We start from the raw sequence: 22,005 nt of genomic DNA on the forward strand, positions 1-22,005 counted from the left end.
AAGAACTTTTGAGCACCTTGCTGAGACAAAGCTAAGTTGCATCAGAGGAATAATGCCATTTAAAAAGAATGGGCTTTATTTGCAATAAGTGTCTCCTTAAGTGCCATTTTTGGATGGTATTTTGCACACAGTTTGTGCAAATAGTGTGCACAGTGTACAAAATAGCCTAAAAAAATAGAATTTGACATGAATACCTCTAAGGCTAGCCCAGGTGTGGTGGTGATTACCTGGACAATGATTTACATGTTCTGGATTATTAATTAGCCTTATGCTACCACTTTCATTATCAACCGAAGACAACACTGAGCCTACATACATGTGGCTACATTTGCATGCATCTGTCCTATTACTCTTGCCTCTACTTTTGTTTATTTATTTATTTATTTATTTAAAACATGTATATGGGCACCCATCTTAAACCAAACTCTGGGTGGCTCAATATATACAAGCAGTAAGACAAATGCAAAAAAACCCCAAACCAGAAAGACCTGCCACCACAAACACACCCCTCCCATGCCAATCTCACCCTATACCAGCACTTGAAGGAAAAGCCAAGTCTTAAGTACTTTTAGGAAGGTTAAAAGGGCAGGGCCCTGCTGGATCTCTAGGGGAAGGGTGCTTATGCTGCTCTTTCTCACTTTTGAAATAAAAATCATATGGTAGCTCATTCAGGAAGAGATCTCTTGCAATTAGCTTCTTTCTTAGCTATATGAATTCTGCTTACACTGTGCTGCTGGCAATCTACCCATTCACATCTAGTGATGTGGTAATACTCTACCTCTATGATGACATCAGGCTGAAGTATTGCTTCGGCAGTATCTTCTTCCCCAGCGAGGTCATATGAAATGGTAAATTTCAGATGTCCTTCGACAGCTGTTATCTGTGGTAAAAAAAGGAATGATACTGGTTCTGTAACAGAAAACATGCCTTTAACCATTTTGAACTACTCTTTTCCAATTATAGCAGTTTCCAGGGGAAGGACTGCTAGCGTAGTGAAAGGACATGTGGATGATATAGAGCCCCAAGGAAAGTGTCGTTATGAACTGTGCCTGTCCTGTACGCCATCTCTCTTCCTCTTTGCCACAACCACGACGGCAATGCTCCAAATAAGGAACATTCCCCCAGACCTTTCTAGAGACTGGAATCCTAAGAAAATGCACTTTTCCCCTAAAGGTCTAACATAAAGGAAACAACACATGCTACAGTGTAATTTTCTTTTCATCTCTCTCTCTCTGTCTCCTGCCTCTTACACTATATCTTTTCCTATAAAAACCCCCAACATGTATTTGGTTGATATTATATTGTCAAAAGCAGGGGGAGGAACTGAGGATATGTGTTCGTTTATCTGTCCTGTCTCTCTTAGTTTCTTCCCCACATCCACTTTCCATGTTCAGGGTTATAAGAGAAGCAATCTGTGACAGCAGCTTGGAGGAGTAGGCTGCTATTACAGAATGTTTTTTGACAAAGTATAATCTAAAACAGAAGAAATATGCCCCTAGGAAGTAAACCACATTTAATTTAAAAGAAAGTCACAATAATTTTTCCTATAGATGTATATCACAATGTTGCCTTTTCCTTCACATTTGGTCACTGGTTCAAATACTGCATAAGGAAAGCAGTCCCTTGACTCTTAAAATACTGTAATATTGTTAAGCATTAACTTTACTGATTATGGCATTCCACAAAACAAAAGACAAGGAAATCATATATAAGGATTGCAGTAATTTTGCTTAATTCCTTGAACTAAAAAGAACTCATTTTTAAATTATTGGAATAAACCAAATTTCATAGTCAAATATAAACAAAGGACTGAGAATTAGAAAGCCCATTCCACCCCCTGTATACTTATGCAGCAACCTATCCACATACTTCACCCTAGAGCTGGAAAAGGAAGCCCTCATATTTTTGTTTAAGAATACATTCGTGTGATCTGCCAAAACATGCCCTGTTCTAGCATGGAAGACTGCAATACACAGAACATGCTAACATCCATTGCTCTTGATTCAAATATTTCATACAAAACAATATAACTTTGGTGAAGAAGCAGAGGAAAATACATTCGGGAAAGCTGCATGCCAAAGATGTGTATGTTATGGAAAGTAGCATACAAAAAATGACTGTTAGGAAGAGGTATGCATTATGGAAAATAGTATATGTGAAATTGTGTTTATTAAAAATATGTTCAAAAGGTATATGTTAAGAGAAATAACTTCTATCAAGTGAGGATTGACTCCCTATGAAGCAATCATAGAAAGCAGACAGAGTTAAGGGTTTAAAAGAAGTGAGATAAGAAAGCCACAAGCTTTTTGACAGAACTGCAATGGAAGAATATCTACTAGGAAACTAAACTTGGGCCTGGCAAGGAGGCCTTCTGGGCCATTACCCTAATAGTCTTCTACAGCTATCCAACATTTTGTGCCCATATAACAATGAGGACAGGCCTAAAGAATTGTGTAAGTAATCAATATGAAAACTGCTTGAGATTGCCCTAAAGATGCTGAATTAAGAGTGGTGGCTTACGGCTGAATTTTAACCATAGAAAACAGCTTTAGTCAGGCTGATTTGCCGGACTGCCACACTTGGCATCTGAGCTAGAGACACGCCATACCAAGTAACCCACTTAGTTGATCTACTTAAATATGAACTAACTTTGATCAATGGCTTCTGTTAAGCATCATTAACCACAAGAGGTCTCAAATCAGTTTTAGGCAGGTCTGAAGAAGTAAAGTAAGCTACTACACATGCCCAACAATTTTTTTTCTAAATGTACATTTGGTGTAAAGCCTCTGTCCATGATCTAATGGTATAGTAACATACATGATCAAAAATATAATGAAGCTAATGAATGATGTAAGGTGTCTATAAAAGTTGAGAGGGGGTAGACTTGCTCTGAGATTTATTGCTGGAATTTATAACAGGGCATTGCTCCCTTCGTGTGAAGTAAAAAAACTGAAACTTCAGCTATTTTCTCTGGTTGTCTTATTTTGCCATTGTAATAGGAATACTCCACGTTATTGATAACCTAGGGCACTTTTGTTCATGTGCATGCCATCCATGCCACACAGCCCAAATATAAGGAATACCTCCTTGCTACTGAGTCTTCAGAACAGAGGATGAAGTACTTCTGTCCACTGGGCCAGGACAGATGTTCAGATCAGGGTCTCCTGACCCAAGGAGGTATTGCACAAGTGTGGTTGTTGCAGATGGCCACTGAACTGAATGGAGATTGAAATGATGGAGACTGAAATGATGTTAGAGTTAAACCCCAATACCCCCAGTACATTCTGCTATTTAAAGGTGACAACCTAGAGGGGTATGTGTGTCACAGAATAAAAAGCTTATGTTTCCTCTCTTCCCCTCCCCCCCACACCAAGGAGGTAGATTCTGCATCCAGCAATGCATGTACTTGCTTTAGCTAGCCACCCCGGGACAGGGCTAGCTTTATTCTAAACCCAAGTAGGTACTGACCTGGGGCCAAATCATTCTAAGAATGCAAATCTTCACTTTGGTAGGAAGTGGCACTATCAGTCAATGTGGCCAAGGAGTGCCATATACCTTTGAACTGGCACTGCACAGGGGACAGCACTGCCCCTTGTTGTTTGGGCTAACTCTTTTCTCCTTTCCTGATGGAGAGGTAGCAATAATTTGGTAGGAGACAAAGAGGGTTTTTCTACAATTTTCTTTAAAAATAAAAATATATTTAAAAATAATTTGCAGAACATTGGATAGAATGAAATATTAATGACATTATTAAATGATGTAGATGAATCTGTGTGAAGTGGTGTCGCCTTGCTTCACAGAGCTGCCTTGAATGGGATCAAAGGAGAAATTTGATGCAGCATCTTGACTCCAAACACGAGGAACTCTGCCTCAGAGCCTTCAGCTGCAACAGCAAGATGGGTTGCTTCATTTCAGCTGGCTGCTTCACTTGGGCGTAATGCTGGTAGGACTCTCTTTTATCCATGCATGCACAGAAGGCCCTCAGAACAGCTGCGTCAACATATTCAGCTATGCTGAGCCTTCAATAAATACTGGGCACTGCTTTGTATTCTGGAACAAACTCGGGGGTGTTTGATCAAAGATCAGATTGAAGCAAAGTGCCACTTTAAGGCTTCATGCAGACTTACTAATCTACACGTTCCCACCTCACACATATAGAATTCCCATTCTCATCCACAGTGTGGAACATGCATTCTATTCTGGAAGAAAATAAATTGAAAAGAATAAATTCTTTTCAATGCTATTCCAATTGGAAACAGATACTCTCTTCTTCTGTTATTTCTTCTATTATTCACTATTCTTGAATTTTCCCCTTGTTCAGTGTGTATGAATGCATGAAGCCAAAAATATATTGAATGAGGTGCATTCCAACGAAAATTACATTCTGAAAGCTTTTGCATGCTCTGGAAACAAAAACAATAATTATATCTACCTTTTACTGCATTTTATTCTTTTCTTATGTTTCCTTTTTTTAAAAAAAATCTTTAGTTTCACTCAAGAAACTGAAACTAAAGTTCAGCTTTGTGGTCATTCTTTAAAAAAATTGTCAACAAATTAGCACAATAAATCATCTACATGTATATACCAGAAGTGGGGACACTTCATTTACTGGGCCTTCTGTAGAACCTTTGTCCCCAAGCAAAGACATTAGGACAGAGGTTCCAAACTTTGCAAATATAAGGACTTGTAAAGGAATGCAGAGATGACCTTGGGGAAGGAATGGATAAACCATTAAAAGAGAAGAAACAGTAACTTAGTCCTGGGAAAGTGGAAAGCATAAGAAATAAATCAAAATACCCCCACCTTGATTCTGTTTGGTACAAGATAGGGCTGAAACTCTGGAGGGCTTTTAAGATTCTAAAATAGCATTCTTGGAATCCCTGTTTCTTTACCTGGTCTATTTTGAAGGTTGACAAGACCCTTTTTTAATGTTAAAAATATTGTGGCCCCCCACTTGATAGTAGCTATACTGTTAGCATCTACTGACCAAAATAAATTGTAATGACAAAAAACTATCATGAATTCAGTAGTTATCCATAATGTGTTTAAATGAATTTGTGATTTGTAAATCACAATAACATACATGTGTGGTTGTTAATTCAGAGTACCTAAGGTTGGTATTATTTCCCTCTGTCAATCTGTTAAAATTTTCCAAAAGTATGGTGACATTGTCCCTTTCCAACTCCCCCACCGCCAATGACTAGTTTAAAAAAGGTTAAATAAAAGAAGCCAAAGACAAATCATATGCATTAGCCATATACATTCTCTTTTTTGGGTGGGAAAGTCCATGCCTAGAGAAACAATGAAACACTCCCTATTTTGCTGTGTGGAGGCAGTGGGTCACAGCAGATGACACTTGGGCTTTTTGTAGGTCCAGGTGAGGATCTCTGGGTCAGCCACTCAGTAAGTGCCCATATGTGTTTCTAGTGGTCCTCAGCAGGCAGGTGAAGGATCCTTCAGCTGTGGGGATGATGCAAGTGTGGCTGAGTGGGACCTGGGATGGATCTGTGGCATCTCTTCTGCTTCTGTAACATAACCTCAATTTCTGTGAAAAAGGGCTGGAGGAAGCCATTGACACGGGGCTGGTGGCTGAGTCTTAGGGATGTTAATATTTATGGGAGAAGGAAAATACAATATGAGGCTGAGGCAGATGGGATGCGCAAGGAGCATCCTTCCACTTTCTCTCTAAGGCTAGCTAGAATTTCTCTCCATCCCAGTTCACCCCAAGCAGTGAAGTCTTTTTAGGCCAGTATCTGTGCCACCAGAAGAGCTGTGTGAGTGGTTTTCATTTTAGTTTGATTTCCATATTTGCTGCATGTTGGAGACCTCTTGCTATTCACACCCTCTAGTGGTCCATGACCCACAGTTTGAGACCCACTGCATTAGCACTTCTTTGACAGGATTTTCACTAGAAGTCTAAGAATACTAATATGAAACCTATGCTCTTTGCTTCTGTTACCCCACGCTTACATTTCAAACATCACAATACATTTGTTGTCTTAGATGCTCTAATTCTTGACCTTCTCAAAGGAAATGCAATAATTGAAAAAGGCAATACTAGATTATTATGTTAAAATTGATACATTCTGCACACTCAGGCATTCCATTAAGTACAATAAGAAAAGTGTTTATCCTTCATTTCCAAACGTATGGTTCTCTGTAGAGTACAAATATATGAGAATCAGAGCTTGCTTTGATGAGACAATATAGACAGATTAAATAAATACATACATTCAGTATCCTAGCACAAGTTCAGATTGCTGATATAATAAAACTGAACATGGTTGCGAATTGTGTAAAAGTTTCTAACATTAATTCTTGTTCATGGATTGCCAATGTGTGCATGCACTGTAACAACAGTTTGGTGAGTGTGTTTGAATGTGTGAGCTGGCTCTGAGAATCTGAGAATGCAAGCACAACTATGAATCTCCAGAGCATTTGTATCTCAGCAGAGGTGCCAGCCACAAGGCCTGGCAAGAGAAGAAGAAAAGCCTATATGCAATTGAATGCAGGGGTTTGAGGAAGTTCATCAGGAAAATGAATGTAGTCTGTGCAAAGTACTGTCAGGTGTCAGCTGGGAGTTTCCCAGGAATGAAGGAATTGCCAAATTAAGCCCCGCTCTGGAGAGGGTGGAGTTAGAGGGACCTAACTGAGATCTCTTCTTGAACTCAAAATGTTAAGATTAGAGGTAAGTTGTAGGTATGATTATCTACAGTTCTCTGTGGAATAGAACCTTTCCCCCTCCTGATGGAATATGGGTAGATAGTTTGGGATGCTCTGGAGATGAGAAGTGGGGGCAGGAGGCACCTCCCTTCAGGTGATGGTGACCAGTCAGGGAGGGTGAGAGACTAGAAGGAGAAGACATCTTAAGGGCCAGAAGCCTTTGGCAGCTGGAGGCCATTCTTCTCCTGTGGTCTCTTCTCTTCTTGATAGTACGACTTCTGAATTCCCCTTTCTGGTGATATGGTTAAGTATCAGGTTGCTTTCTACAAGAAGATCTTACTCAGTTGTGACTTAATTGTAATTGCTATTCCGGCAAGGGTGGGTGAGCGGGATGATGTGAATTTGACCCAACCCTACCCTGGGTTTTCAGTGCAACATTAACCAAGGGATCAGACTTGTGTAATCCATAAAAATACCATATCACTCACCAGACAACCTTCAAACTGGAACAGATTAGGGGGGCTTTTACCTCAAGGAGATAGAAATGGACACTGCTATTTTACCTGCCCTGCTACCAACAGCCTTCCTGGCCAAGCTGGCTGAAGGGATCTCTAGTGTGGTATTGGAGAATTCGAGGGTGGTTAACTCAGGGAGTTTCAACATCCATGCTTAGGTTACCCTAACAGAGCAGGCCAGGGATGTTGTAACATTGATTGGTTCAACTATCACTAACTGATACATAACATATACCCTTAATTTAGTTTTGTCTTAGGTTAAGAGGGGAGTTGCCTGAATATGAGGGTTACTTGTTGTCTTGGTCAGGCTACTGCCTGGTAAAATTTAGTCTCATCATATCTTTCCCTGGAAGTGTGGAGGGACCAATAAGATGGTCTACCCCCAAAGAGTTTAATGGATTATTGAATGATTTAGGGTTATTTCCAGAAGCCACAGCTGCATTCCTGTTGAGGCCCTTGTTGACCTATGAGTTTGGCTAGACATGCATTAAGAGCATTTGGCTGTACCAGGTGTATGACTACAAAGGCCACCAGAAGGCTTGTTTTCATGGTCTCTTGAATGGTGCTTTTCATACAGATATTATTAAGGTGTCCAGTGTATCACCTGGTCTAATTTAATGAGCTTTTAGTTTATGAAGCCTGAAAATGTGGACAAGTGCCTATACGAGTTCAGTCTACCATCAGCTCTCTTGACCCCCTAATCATCTTGGCTAATCTGAGCTACTTGTCCGTGTAGGCTGACTGGGTAAATTTAGGGAATGGTAAACATGTTTTCTCATGCAGTGTTGTGCAGCCACTCACGGAGGCAATAGTGTCCCACTATGCCCAAAAGCCATCTCTCCCACTTGTCTCCCAGGAGAACAGGGGGAGATAAGGGAGGAAGAGGTGGAGAACAACTCCCTTGAAGATTGCTCTGTGGGACTATAGGACTAAAAGAGACTAAAGAAACTAAAAAGACTAACTTATCTCCCTTCTCTCCACCCATTATGCCTGCCATCCTTGGATGGGGAGTGGGTTTTTTTTTCCCCCTCACCTCGCTTGCCAGTATGGTGGAAAGAGGGCAGGCAATTGTTGGCCCTAGGCTGCTTGTCAATAACACCTTCTGGACAGAACAACTCTTAGCATCACTGCTGAGGCTGAGGCATGGACCGAAATCTGGACAGCATGGTTTCAGGCTGCAGAGCGGAAGATCCCATAACCAATAATTGAATGTCACAGGAGATTTGCATAGTTGCATAGTGCCACCTGGTGGCTATTCACTGTTATGTCTTCTCTATAATGGCATCTCCATCTCTTCTATGACATGCTTGAGGTAATCACTGTTACATCTTTTATCTGCCTCTTCACACAGGCCTTCCATGTACATGAGCACTGGATTTTTTTTTTTAGTCTTCTTCTCCCTACAGAGGAATATGGTTTTATGCTGCTTTAATTTATGTTTTCATTATTGTATTTTATATTTTGTATTGTGTACATCTTTTGTAAGCTTTGGAGCTTCTTGGCATAAGAAACCCTAATTCAGAAGAAGTACTTTGGACCTTAAGTGAATCTGAACATAATACTTCTCTGCCATCTTTTTTTCAGCTTCCCCATAAGCCTGGAGATGCATCTTTTTTTTTTTTCCAGAAAGATGGTCTGCTTTAACAAATAGCAGACAAGTACTGTAATGTGCAAGAGAGCCAGTTTGGTATAGTGGTTAAGGCATCAGGCTAGAAACCAGGAGACTGTGAATTCTAATCCTGCTTTAGACACAAAGCCAGCTTGGTGACCTTGGGCCAGTCACTTTCTCTCAACCCTAGGGAGGAGGCAATGACAAACCACTTCCGAAAAACCTTGCCAAGAAAACTGCAGGGACTTGTCCAGGCAGTCTCCAAGAATCGGACTCAATTGAACGGATTAAAAAAATGTGGTTGTGCTAGAACTGAAGCAAGTCTTCCAAATCATTTTCAAATAAAAATGTGTTAGATAAATAAATATTAACAAAGCAAGTATGAATCTGGTCAGCGATTACATATTCTTCCTAATTATGGAGCCCAAGCAGCCACAGTCCACAAATCATCTCTTCCCTTAGATAATATTAGACCATCCTGAGATGCTATCACTTGACAATTGGACAGAAGACATAAGTTATTCTATTAAAGTCAGCATTATTCTCTCCAGGGTGTTACAGATATGTGTTGCAATGTATCTTAAATAGATTCAACTTCTAATGCTTCAGGCAAAAATAATAAATAAACATTTGAAAAAAAAAAATTAAAAAATCACCAGGTATAAACCAGCTCATATTTAATACTAGGTAGGATAGCATGCTGTACTATAATTGGAGACATTTGTATAAAATGGCAATCTTATTATTCAGTAGATTTCCAGCATAACCTCAAATTAATGGCGACTGAGCAAACTGCCAAATGGAGAACAGGCCATCTTACCAGATGGCAAGTAGCTGTACTCCTTGTGGGGGTTACAGGATGCGCAGATGGAATATCTGAACATCTGTTTGCTTTAATTTACATGCTTATGTTTTAAGAGAATGTTCCATCATTAATCCAGCACTAGATTGGATTAGCAATTTCAGGAATAATAAATACCGACTGGAAACTCACAGAGAGCATTTTTATGTATTTGTTGCATTTAGGGAAACAGGCAAAAAGAGAGATGGAGAAATGAATTCTAATGAAGCTCTTACCATGGAAACTAAGTATGTAAATCTTACAGAATACAATTTTTAGCTACAATTCTATAAACTTCAGTTAAAAGAAGACATGGATTTAAAAGAACTCTTAATCTCTGGAAAGACATTTGTTCAAAGTTAGTATGACAGGTTTTAGAAATATCATTACTCTTTGCTGTGTTTGAATAAGTCTATCAAAAACTAAGGGATTTTTACAATAATTTTGTAAATATTCTCCAAGGGAATATGATGTTTGCCTTATTATAGAATGAATCCCATCATTGTGATTCAGGGCTAGTGTTAGATATTTTTTGGTACCTAAAGGAAACGATAAAAATCCCATTCCAAACTCCTAGTTTGGATTGTATTAATTAATAACTAGTGTCCCATTCAGAGTGTCATGGAGCATCAAGTCGCCACATTTGACAAAGGGACAGTCACTTCAATGTCCTTTTGTTGTCTCCTCCATGCACAGAAACCTCCACCACAGTTGCTGGCACCTTCAAATGACCATGCTTGGTCTTCAAAAGACAGACAGGGACAGGGATACATCCAATAAAAGCCTCACACTTAAGCCTCAGCTATGCATACTTTTCATGAATCTCTGACCAATTTTTTTAAGGGGGGAGGGTCAAGATCCAGGTGCAGAATAATGGCTTCCTTCAGAATGGTCATTCATGAGATCCTCAAAGGGAAGGATTTGGTTTGTAATAGCCAAGAATCAGCATAATTTTCAAGCATGGCAATGAAGAGCTTGTGTGCATTATGGATCCTCCAAACAACTATTGTATCCATCCTTTAGACTGCTCACTGTGATTTTACTCTCAGATAAAGATAGACAGACAGACAGGCAGGCAGGCATATCTATCATGCTATTCCCTTTCTGGGCAAACAATACTGTGCAGAAGTATTGTGCAGAAAAAGTCAGAAATAGGAAGCCAAAGAAATTAAAAGCATGACATAAAAAAAATGAAATATAGCTAAATCTAGTTTACATCTGCTCCATTTGCTATACCTCTCCATTCCTTTCTATCCTTGCAAATCATCCTTGCTTCCACTACATCCAAGAAATCTGTCTTAAATACTGCCTTTAAGAACATGCAATGATTTCTTGGCTAAAACCAGAAGGGAAAGGGAGAGAATGTCAGGATCATTTTTTTATTTCTTCACTACAACACTGCAGCAGCTTCAGGACAATTATACTAACAGGTAATTAAAAACAAATAATTGAGAACAACGTACTTGCCACCTTTTCAGCATGGCCTCCAGAAACTGGTTTCTCTTTGTTCATCCAATCCTTAAGCAAATTTCTAATAGGGACAGTGTTATCTGAGCAGGCAATCATATGCATAGTGCTGTATAAATTAACGGCAGACTGTTTTGATATTTTGAATACTCTTTGTAGAAGTTGCAGTTGATGAAATACACAACTAACAAGAGATGGAGGCTTACATAACCTCCTAATTTGTTGAAATATACTTTAGGGTAAGAATGTCTTTTTTTTTTTTTAACCACAGAGACATCACATATCAACGAGAGCAAAGTACTGACTTGGAATAGGGCTAAAACTAGATATGTAGTGTGGTTTCTGTGATGATTTTGATGTAGAAATGCAAATTTCCAAGAATCTTAATCACCACTAATGCAATTTAGTTGTCCTTTTTGAACTTATCTACATTTTGGCTATACAATGCAATTAACCAGATCAATCGTAAACTGGAAAACATATCTGCTGAATTATTTAATATTAATGTCACACTGTATAAATCCTAAGCATATGCAGACTACTTCATTTTAAAGGGCAGATTTTTCAGCAAATTTTCCATCCATTTTTAAACATTAAAAATAAAATAAAATTCACCTTGGAGAAGGCTTCACAGCAATGTCACAAGCTAGCAGATGAGGTTGTTTCTATTTTCACATTAAAAAATTTAGCGCACTTACATTAACTGCAGGACTTTCCCCAAGACTTACTGGAATGTCCACATGACCACCACAATACTGGATAGAATTTGTTTTAATTGCTAATAAATCCATATATATTTATGGGAATCTATTTGTAATTCAGCTAAATATTTAGTCACTTCTTTTTTCTTAAACACTGAAGTCTGAGGACTACTCAGAGGCCAGCACATAGCACTGCTTTGGCTGTAGCAAAAGTGTACTATTATTACTGAATTCTTTAGTACTGAAAGAAGATAATTATTTGATTTTGGTCTACGTCTGTACTGAGATCTTCTAATTACAACACTGATAATCAAGACCAGCAAAATCCTCTTCCTCCTCTCTTTATGCTCTAAATCTCAGCCATATAGTTACCCTGGTTTCATGCTGGAGCACGGACAGGTGAACCACTTCAACATAGGGCACCATCAGCCCATTGCCATAGATGTTGTAGGTAAGTTATGTTGCATCCTTTTACTATTCATCTAAAGAAACCTTGCTCTGTGAAGAAATTGTCTTTGCCCTTTCTCCAGGATTGCTAAAAATGGACTATCACTATCCCCTTGAACAAGATTATTATTTTTCAAGCAGACCCTCCTACATTATATTCTAATGTAGAAAATAATAATTAAAATAAGTTCATTTTTTTTCACTTCAGCACAGTTCTTTATTCACTGTACAATTCTTTCCTTGGGATAAAGAGAAATATTTTACATTGTTTAGAGTGCCCTGTTTTGGCTCTGCTGAAAGTCAGTATTAATATCTTATTGATCTCTACATACACAGTATAAATACATGTGGTAATTTCACCACCTAATGAATAAACTAATTGCATTTTAAATTATATCTGCAGTATGGTTCAGTGGGGCTCAACATTATGGACAATGTAAAGTTTTCCAACGTTGAGTAAAGCCTCCAAGAAATATTTGCTTGACTTTGTATCTTAATTATTGGCATGAAGGGCACCAACAATCCAAAGACTGCAGGAATCTCAGATTTTTTTACACAACCGATGTACCGCATGCATTTTTATAACCACACATATATATACACATACCTGTATGAGGCAAGCCAATCTTTCATGAAACAAGCTTGTTTCAAGTGTGTGAGGGTTTTTTTTTAAAAATCATATGGCATAGCAGTTCAGTGTTCATGCTGCTTTTTCTTGCTGAGAAATCCTTGTGAGGTCCAGCAGCCAGATGTGTAGACTATTTAGCCGTGACAAGTCACGTTGCCTGGGGTGCACCATGAGGAGGCTAGTCTACATTGCACTGAGTTGGGCTGAGAGAGAGTGACTGGCCCAAGGTCACCCAGCCAGCTTTCATGCCTAAGGCGGGACTAGAACTCACAGCCTCCTGGTTTCTAGCCCAGAACCTTAACCACTAGACCAAACTGGCTCTCAGTGTGTGAGGTGACTGTATGCCACAGAATCAACATGATTTGCCTCGCTGAGCCTCGGAAGTTAAGATGTTTTGCATTGGTCCAAGGAAATTCTAGTAACTAGAAGAAACTTCTGGGCAAGTCTTGTGCACGCACAGAAACTTCTTCTGGGAAATGAATAGCTTTGTAAAGTAACTCTGAATGTGTACTTCTTACAAACCTTTGTCATAGTCTGAAGTTTGGGGTAGCCCTCGTAAGAATAGCTGTACTAGGTAACCAAAGAACTATTGAATACAAGAGTCTATTGCCACAGGGCCTACAGTTCATAAGGATGACATGAATATTCTAGCATGTTCCCAGTAACCAGCTTTCAAAAGCAACGCTGCTTCTACTACTTGAGAAAACCAGTGTGGTGTAGTGGTTACAGGACTGAACTAGAGAGACCCAGATTAAAGTCTACCTTCAGCTGAGGAAGCTCTGTGAGTGACTTTGAGACAGCAGCTCTTTTTCAGCTCAGTCTACTCACAGACTTGTGTTTTGGGGGAAAAAATGGGAAGACGGAACACTACAGAAGCTGCTTTGGGTTCCAGAAGAAAAGTTGGATATACAGTAAATGTGCCAAACATAATGGGTTGTCATCATGATTAGTTGTAATTGATACATTTATCATCCATTATTTTGTCCAATCTTATTTTAAAGCCATCTGAAATTTTGGCCATCACCACATTTTGCAGTACCAAATCCCATAGTTCAGCTGTGTAGTGAGTAAAAAAGAACTCCTTTATCCTAAATCTCCCAACGTTTTTGATCAGGATCACTAGCTGATCAAAAGGAAGCCCTCCATACAATGAAGGCAAAGGGAGAGATAAATAGTTTCTCTACATCATGCATAAAGTTAGACAAATCTATCATGTTCCTCTTGTAATTTTCAGGGCTAAAGAGCCTCAAACACTGCAACCTTCCCACACAAGAGCATTGTACATGCTCTCTGATCTTTTAGGTTGCCCCTTTCTGTAATTTTTTGGATCAACAATATCCTTTTTATAGGGATCTTAAAATGCTACTGCCACAGTTCCCCCTGTCAGGTTCTTGGTGTTCTCTGAGCTTGGTTGCTTGCTTGCAACCATTCTGTTACCCAACTAGGGCACATCAGTGCAAGAGTGCTTCATCATCAGCATGAGAGTGTGAGCGGGGAAAAATGAGGGGTTCACAGAACCCCTGGATGTGCCTTAAACTCATCTAGAAGAAAAAAGGACTGCCTGAAAGGAGGCAAGGGGGGGAGGAAAATGGGTGCTAAAACAGTCATTAGGTTTAGAATTTGTAGCTGAGATAGTGGGTAATAGCCGGTGCCAGCAAGGTCACGCAAGGGGGAGGGATTATTAGGATTGTGTAAACTTTTGTGTGAAGGGGGAAATGCAGGCCCTGATATATGTATACAAACATTAGAATTAGGATGAAGTTAAATACATTCCTGAGGATGTGATCGATATCCATAAGTGTCTCAAGGATGTGTTGATTACTTTCATCACATGTCTGTTCTTCCTCTTCCTGACAAAAAGGCAATCACGGTTATCTTGACCTTATGTAAATTAAACTAGGATCTGGTGAGCCATCAGAGTCAAAAACAACGATAAGGATTGTAAGAACATCCTGACATCCTGCTGGCATTGTGAATTTGTAAATCAAAGTGGGTACTTCAAGGTAACAGGAAGAATGTGAGCTGAACCCTCCAAGGAGGGGGATGACAGGCAAGGAGGGTATAAAGGTATAGGGTTAACTTCATTCAGGGTTCCTTCTTTCACGGAGGGACCCGCCTTTGCAAACGCGTTACCAAATAAACTCCTTTCTTTGTATCATCGAACCTGGGTGATTGGAATTCTTCAGGGACATTTTTCCCGCTGACAAGAGGCACTCTCTCACTGATGACCTGGCTTAGTTGGGTAATGAAACATCTTCAAGCAAGCAGAAAAGCTCAAAGAGCACCAAGAACTCCACAGCGAAACCCTGAGCTACTGATATTCTCTTCTGTTGGAACAACTCCCCCTCTCAGAGAATCATTCTTTACATTCCAGAAAAGAAATCTAACTGCATTCAAATAAAATTGCTCTCTTGTCAAAAAGGTTCAAAGCGCCATCACAAAACCAAAACAAATATACTCCTTAGCAGGAGAATCACAAAACTGCTTTTTTACTTTTTTTTTTAATCCTTTCAGCCTAGAATTCCAGGCTAGGCGGCCATTTTTACCCAGCGACTCTCAGTTTTGCTGTCTACTATACAATTAAATTTTGGTCTCAAAACTTGTTAATTAATTTCCCCAGGTGGAGTTGATCTGAGTACCCACACACTGTATTACTCGGGTGATTGGTGGGCCTGAATTAGACCTTGGAAATTATCCAGTTTGGCAAAAAACAGCATTGACAGCTGTGATGCTGTTACAGAATATGCCAGGTTTTCCTCATTGAGGGTTATTAAAAATGTACTAAAGGCTTCATTAGAATTATAAATATTATCCAAACCTTTATCTCATCCTGAATGTAGAAAAATTAAAAAGGACAAGCTCACCAGCTGCTGAGTAGTTTTTTCCCTCTCTTTTTGCAGCAGTTGCTTTGCTTTTAATAAATGACAATTCAGTATTTACAGAGGTATACAGGTGCAAGAAGGAACCCATTTTTATTTCAGGTTTCTTTTTGCTAGTATACAAAGGAAAGCAATGAGTTGAAAGTTAAATGTAACTATTTTTTGCCTACCCAAATAGGATTTTTTATTTCTATTTTTCTGTCCTTGCAATAGAAATCTACAGCAAATAGCTTACTGGCCACTATTAATTGTTAGATATCATGTAACAGAAAAACTATTAAAAACTGATTAAATACTGTCAGACTACTCATATTAAAATATTTTCTGAAACCTCAAGAAAGGCAGAAAGGAGGTTCAGATCAGACTTCTATGTTAGTTCTGTATTTGGTATCAAAAGGGTCTTCATCAATCATTCAGTATGTGCTAAAAGGGGGGAAGAGAGACTATACAGTGAGTTAGCATAGTCAACATACCTGCTGATATACAGGTAGTCCTCACTTAACGACCACAATTGGGGCTGGAATTTTGGTTGCTAAGCAAAGCAGTCATTAAGTGAATCCAGCCTGATTTTACAACCTTTTTTGTAGTGGCTGTTAAGCAAACCATGTGGTCATTAAGCGAATTATGTGGTTCCTCATTGATTTTGCTTGCCAGAACCTGGCCGGGAATGTTGAAAATGGCAATCATGTGACAAAAGGACTCTGTGACAGTCATAAATGTGAACTGGTTGCCAAGCACCCAAATTGTGATCACATGACTGCATGGGCACTCCATGAGGACTGGTCATAAGTGGGTTTTTCAGCACCGTCGTTAAGTCCAAACTGTCACTAAACAAATGGTTGTTAAGTGAGGACTACCTGTATCAGGATCAAAGTAAGATCTGTCCATTGTGCTATGTGTAGAGCAGCACACAATTATGCATTTCTTTATTGCATGTTGCCCTGCAGCATACAATATGTCTCTCAAATGCTAAAGGTATTAATAGCATGAGCTTTGGCAGTGTTTATACACACACACACACACACAAACATGACCCTGTTGTGGAAACTGTTTTTCTGTTTTAGCTTGACTTGGAACTTGCACATGAACAGTTTGTGATCTGTCTGATGGTCAGCCCCTGGATATGCCTTTGCAGTAATAACTGAGCTCTTCTACTTTCTTGTATCAATAATATAGTCAATTTGATGTCTTCGTACTCCATCTGGTGACATCCATGAGTATAGAGATCATTTTGGTTGTCTGCTTGTGTTGCAGTTATTGGATTGGCATAAACTGTTAAGTGATTCTCCTGCTCAATTCTGTTCCTTAGGCCATACTACATTTTCCTTCTTACCATTTCCTACTTTGGCATTTCGGTCTCCAACCACAGGTAACAAATCTTGCTTACATGTTCTGTCAATTTCATATTGAATTTAGCCATAAACTTGTTAATCTCCTCTTCTTCTGCAGTAGCAGTTGGAGCATATACTTGGATAAATGTAATCTTAAAGGGTTGTCCACAAAGTTTAATTGATATTGTTTGGTCATTGACTGCATTGTACCCAAGAAGTCTTTGCTTTCTCCTTCCTGACTATGAAAGCAACACCATTCCTTCTTTATTTTTCATTTCTTGAGTAGCAAACAGTATGATCTTCTGACTGAAACTGTCCAATTCCAATTCATTTCAATTTGCTAATGTCAACTGTAGTCAATTCATTTCATCTTTCACTATGTTGAGTTTTCCCATGTTCATGCTTCTCAAGTTCCATGTTCCCACTGTAAGTCTGTCTTTGCAACTTTGATATTTCTTTTCCTACATGGCAGCTTCAGCCACAAGACATCCCAAAGGCTTTAATCCAGCCACATCATAAACACCATTAGTACTCCGAAAGATCTGATCTTTCTCGGCAGCAAGCTGAATACCATTCAACCTAAGGAGCCCATCATCCAGCACTGTACTGTCAATCTCTTTGTCTATCCAAGTGGTTTTCTTGGTAAAATACAAGGAGTGATTTACCATTGTCCTCTCCAACACAGTATGAAATGATGCTTTTGCCATTGTCCCTAAAGTGATTACCTGTCTACCAAGATCACTGCTAGACTCTGGTAATATTTGGATGATATCTATACCTATGTTCCCTTCTCAAAAGCAGTAGCTAGGGTGGTTGGCTTTGGTACATCTGCATGTATATTACCTAGCTATTTCACTGTCTAGAAACATTTTGCTACAAGATTACTGAAACTGTCATTCACTACAAATAGTAAATTGTGCTGCAATTAAACAAATTAGAATCAGTCATCATTGTTCTGTCATTGGGCTATATAAATAATACCAGGAGCTTAATAGTGCTAGATAGGATTTTAAATTCTTCTGACTTACCATACTTGTCCTGTGCTTAATGGAATCTACATACAATCTCACAGCATGGCTGATTGACTCATAGGAATGTATCTCACAAATATTATATACACATACTTCCTTTTCTGCCTTCTACAGAACATGAGTAACCAAATGTAGTTTCACTATATTTTTGCTTGAATTTCTTTCTGGCATAATTTCTTTTTGGCATTTCAGTCCTCTCTCCTCTCTAATTTAACATCTACACGAGGCCACTGGGTGAGGTGATCCGATGGTTTGGTATTATCAATATGCTGATGATATCCAGCTTTATATCTGTATTCCGGTCCACCTGAGTGATGCGGTGGATATCCTGTCCCAGTGTCTGGAGGGTGTAAGGGCCTGGAGTGGGAGCAATGGGCTTCAACTCAACCCAAGCAAGACTCAGTGGCTTTGGGTACTTGGACCTTCCAGTGATGGGGTGGTACTGGTTTTTCCACTTTTGGTCCTGAATGGGGTGGCACTGCCCAAGATGGACCCAGTGCACAATCTGGGGGTCCTCTTGGACTCACAACTCCTGCTCACAGCAGGTGCAGCCATGGCTAAGAGGGCCTTTGCTCACCTTCAGGTTGTATGCCAGTTGCACTCATTCCTGGACTGGGAGACTGTTCACAGTCACTCATGCCCTCATGACCCTTGTCTGGATTACTGCAATGCACTCTACATGGGGTTGCCCTTGAAGAGCATTTGGAAGCTTCAACTGGTGCAGAATGCAGCTACACAGGTAGTAAATGGTGTTGGATATTTGACACATGTAACACCATGACTTCATGAACTGCATTGGTTGCCAGTGTGTTTCTGTGTGCAATTTAAGGTGCTGGTTGTCACCTTTAAAGCCCTTCATAACTTGTGACCAGGTTACTTGAGGAACCGTCTTCTCCCAGTTGTTTCTACCTGTCCAATTTGGTTCGGCAGGTTGGGCATGCTCCGGGTCCTGGTAGCCAAGGAATGTTGGCCGGCGGGGACTAGGAGGCATGCCTTCTCTGCTGTAGCACCTGCCTTCTAGAATATCCTCCCTTCAGAGATTAGGATGGCCCTGACCCTGTTGGGCTTTTGTATGGCCTTGAAGACTTCTATGATTATAATATTTCTCAGCTGATATAGATAGATAGATAGATAGATAGATAGATAGATAGATAGATAGATAGAGTGTGTTGTGTGTACTTGGTTTTAATCGTTTCTATGGTTGTTCACTGCCCAGAGTCACTTGTCTGAGATGGGCGGCCATAGATATTGAATAAATAAAATAAAATAAATAAAGGATCATTAAACATTTAAAAATAAAATAATATTTGGATCAGAAAGGACCCTGACTAGAGCATTTATAAAATACCATATGTATGTTTGTGTGTGCATGCTAATATTGGTCTGAACATTTTTTTGAAGTAAAATAAAATAACATTTTAGATGATAAAGGCCCTTTAGTGGTGGTAGTCCTTACGGACAACCACCTGAACCTCAAACTGCATTGTGCTTCATACACATGCATACTTATTAGATCTTGGCCATTCTTATGCCCTCCATCTGATGACTCCATTATATTGCAAATGCAGCATGCTCAACCAGTGGCATGAATGTATTGTTACACAGCACTTACATCTGTCTCAAGTGATCTCTCATAAGCCAGTTTGATGTAATGGTTAAGGCACCAGGCTGGAAACTGGGAGACTATAAGTTCTAGTTGTGCCACAAACATCAAACCAGGTGGGTGACTTTGGGCCAATCAGTCTCTCTCAGCACTAGGAAGAAGGCAAGGGCAAACCATTTTGAAAAACCTAAGAAAATTCCATGGACTTGTCCAGGCAATCGCCAGGAGTTAAGACTGACTTGAAGATACACACGAAGATACAAACAACCCCCCCACAAAATACCCAACTCTCATAAATTGATTTAATATTTTTTCAAGCTCCAAGGATTACACCCATAAACAAATAATCTGAACTCACTGTCCATTACATACTAGATTGACCATTATATCTGTTTTTATATAGATTTTTTGCTTTGAGAAGTATTAAAAAATTGTATTATCATAACATTGCTTTGTAATCGTGGCCTTTAAATAAAGGCAAACATTCAGGGCTACTTGTAAAAAAATTAGTGTTCACAACAATAGTGTGCATCAGTTATTCTCCTAACCTATTTACTTTGCAATTTGTAAAACTAAAATATCATACCTTGAGGTAAAGGGACATGTAGAACAAGAACTGTTATACTTGGCAAGCAAAATAAATTCCTAAAATTCCTAAAATACTTTGAATGAATATCTGTTTGCAGAGAACTTCCACTTATTCCTTAAGGCTACCAAACTTGATTTTTTTCAATTGCATGACTTGTATTACATCCAAAAACTTTTAATTTAATTTTTAATTTAATCTCTCTCACATTACTACTCATATAACTACTCAAATTTATTTAGTAATGTATTCTAGCCAGGGTGGTACATCCATGTGTATAATATTTCCTATAAATTCCAATGTTTTGATTAGCTTAAGAAACCTTTAATATTCAGTATCATCCCATGATAACTTAGATTAAATGCAAATGGTATAGCTTGGAGGAATTATTAACTTTATATTGGGATGATGAACTATGGATAAAAAGGCAATTACAGTGCAGGGGAATGAAGAAGAAGAAAAATTAAAAAAAATCCAAGCATAGCATTGCAACTTGGGGTTATAGAAAGATTTACAGTACTAGGACACACCTCCCTGTCTAATTATACACATGCTAACAAGTGACTTAGCTCAGTAGCTCCCTTTGGCATTTATATTTCATACTGAACGACAGGTAGCTCTATCATTGGGCCATCTCAAGAACTTCATTTGGAATGTCATGATAGAGCAACCAGATCTTAATTGTATCCATATTCAATTTTTACTGACAGGAAAGAGGAAATATACTTGTGGGATTTTCTGCCTTGGGAGCCCAATATTAAGACTTCATGCAATGAGCAGAATACAACTTGACATTTCATCAGACCAGATTATTTTTCTTTTAAATAGCCTATGAAATGTTGGAAGTGTGACATGATATAGATGAACTTATTGATTTTGCATCAGTCCATTGCTCCACCTGAGAAGAACAGGATAACAGTCAGGATGCACTATTGAAAAATGGATTAAGATTGGAAGTTAAGTAAGATATAGACTGGAATTAACAGTGTCACTAAGGAACATGCAGATTAGATACTGCTTTGGTCACATAAGAAAATAGATTGAAACAAAGCTGCAATAGAGCAAATATAAATCCCTGATAATGATATGAGAATGTTTAACTACTTAGCCAGATTTGCCGCAGGATGGGCAAAAATGATTGTGTTGGTGAAGCAGTTAGTGGAAAAAGGACACACGGTTTTGCAATGAATCCTATTAGGAAATATTTGCAAGCACAGCAAGATCTGAGAAGTTCCATCAGTACATCTATTACAGAAAAGCAGAGACACACCGCAAGCCATTTGAATCCATGGTAAAGCAGCCAGATTGCAATATATGAAGTCAACAGAAATATTACTTAGGAATTAGGAAAAGAAATAAGAATGACAAACATACTTTCTTTCTAAGAAAGAACATACAAGTGGGGGGAAAATCAAGCACATATGATATTCAGGTACTTTCCATTAACACAGGATAAAACAAAGAATAAAATAAGACACAACACAGGTGAAATAAAGCAGACATTGTTTAGGTTTATAAAAACAGACAGGTCTGAAATAAAATTTCAAGTACAGTGGGAAGGAGGAAGTGTACTTCAAAGAGAACAAATAGTCATTCCAAAATTGTTAAGATTTTGGATGCTTTGAAAACAAGTCACACAGGATACTTTGGCACACTGTACAGACAAGATGGATACAAAATAGACTCTCTTGGGCAGGGACGGAT

General features: G+C 39.0%; 1 protein-coding gene across 1 annotated transcript in view; it reads right to left on the minus strand.

Annotated features, from left to right (window-relative positions):
• Positions 1-22,005, minus strand: part of LAMA2 (laminin subunit alpha 2) — a 352,961-nt gene that overhangs the window by 209,628 nt on the left and 121,328 nt on the right. The window contains exon 13 of the mRNA XM_063295339.1: positions 779-880. Coding sequence (XP_063151409.1) covers positions 779-880 — 102 coding nt within the window. The remainder of the gene's footprint in view (positions 1-778; positions 881-22,005) is intronic.

The sequence above is a fragment of the Candoia aspera genome, chromosome 1 (genome assembly GCF_035149785.1).
Source record: "Candoia aspera isolate rCanAsp1 chromosome 1, rCanAsp1.hap2, whole genome shotgun sequence".
NCBI lineage: Eukaryota > Metazoa > Chordata > Lepidosauria > Squamata > Boidae > Candoia > Candoia aspera.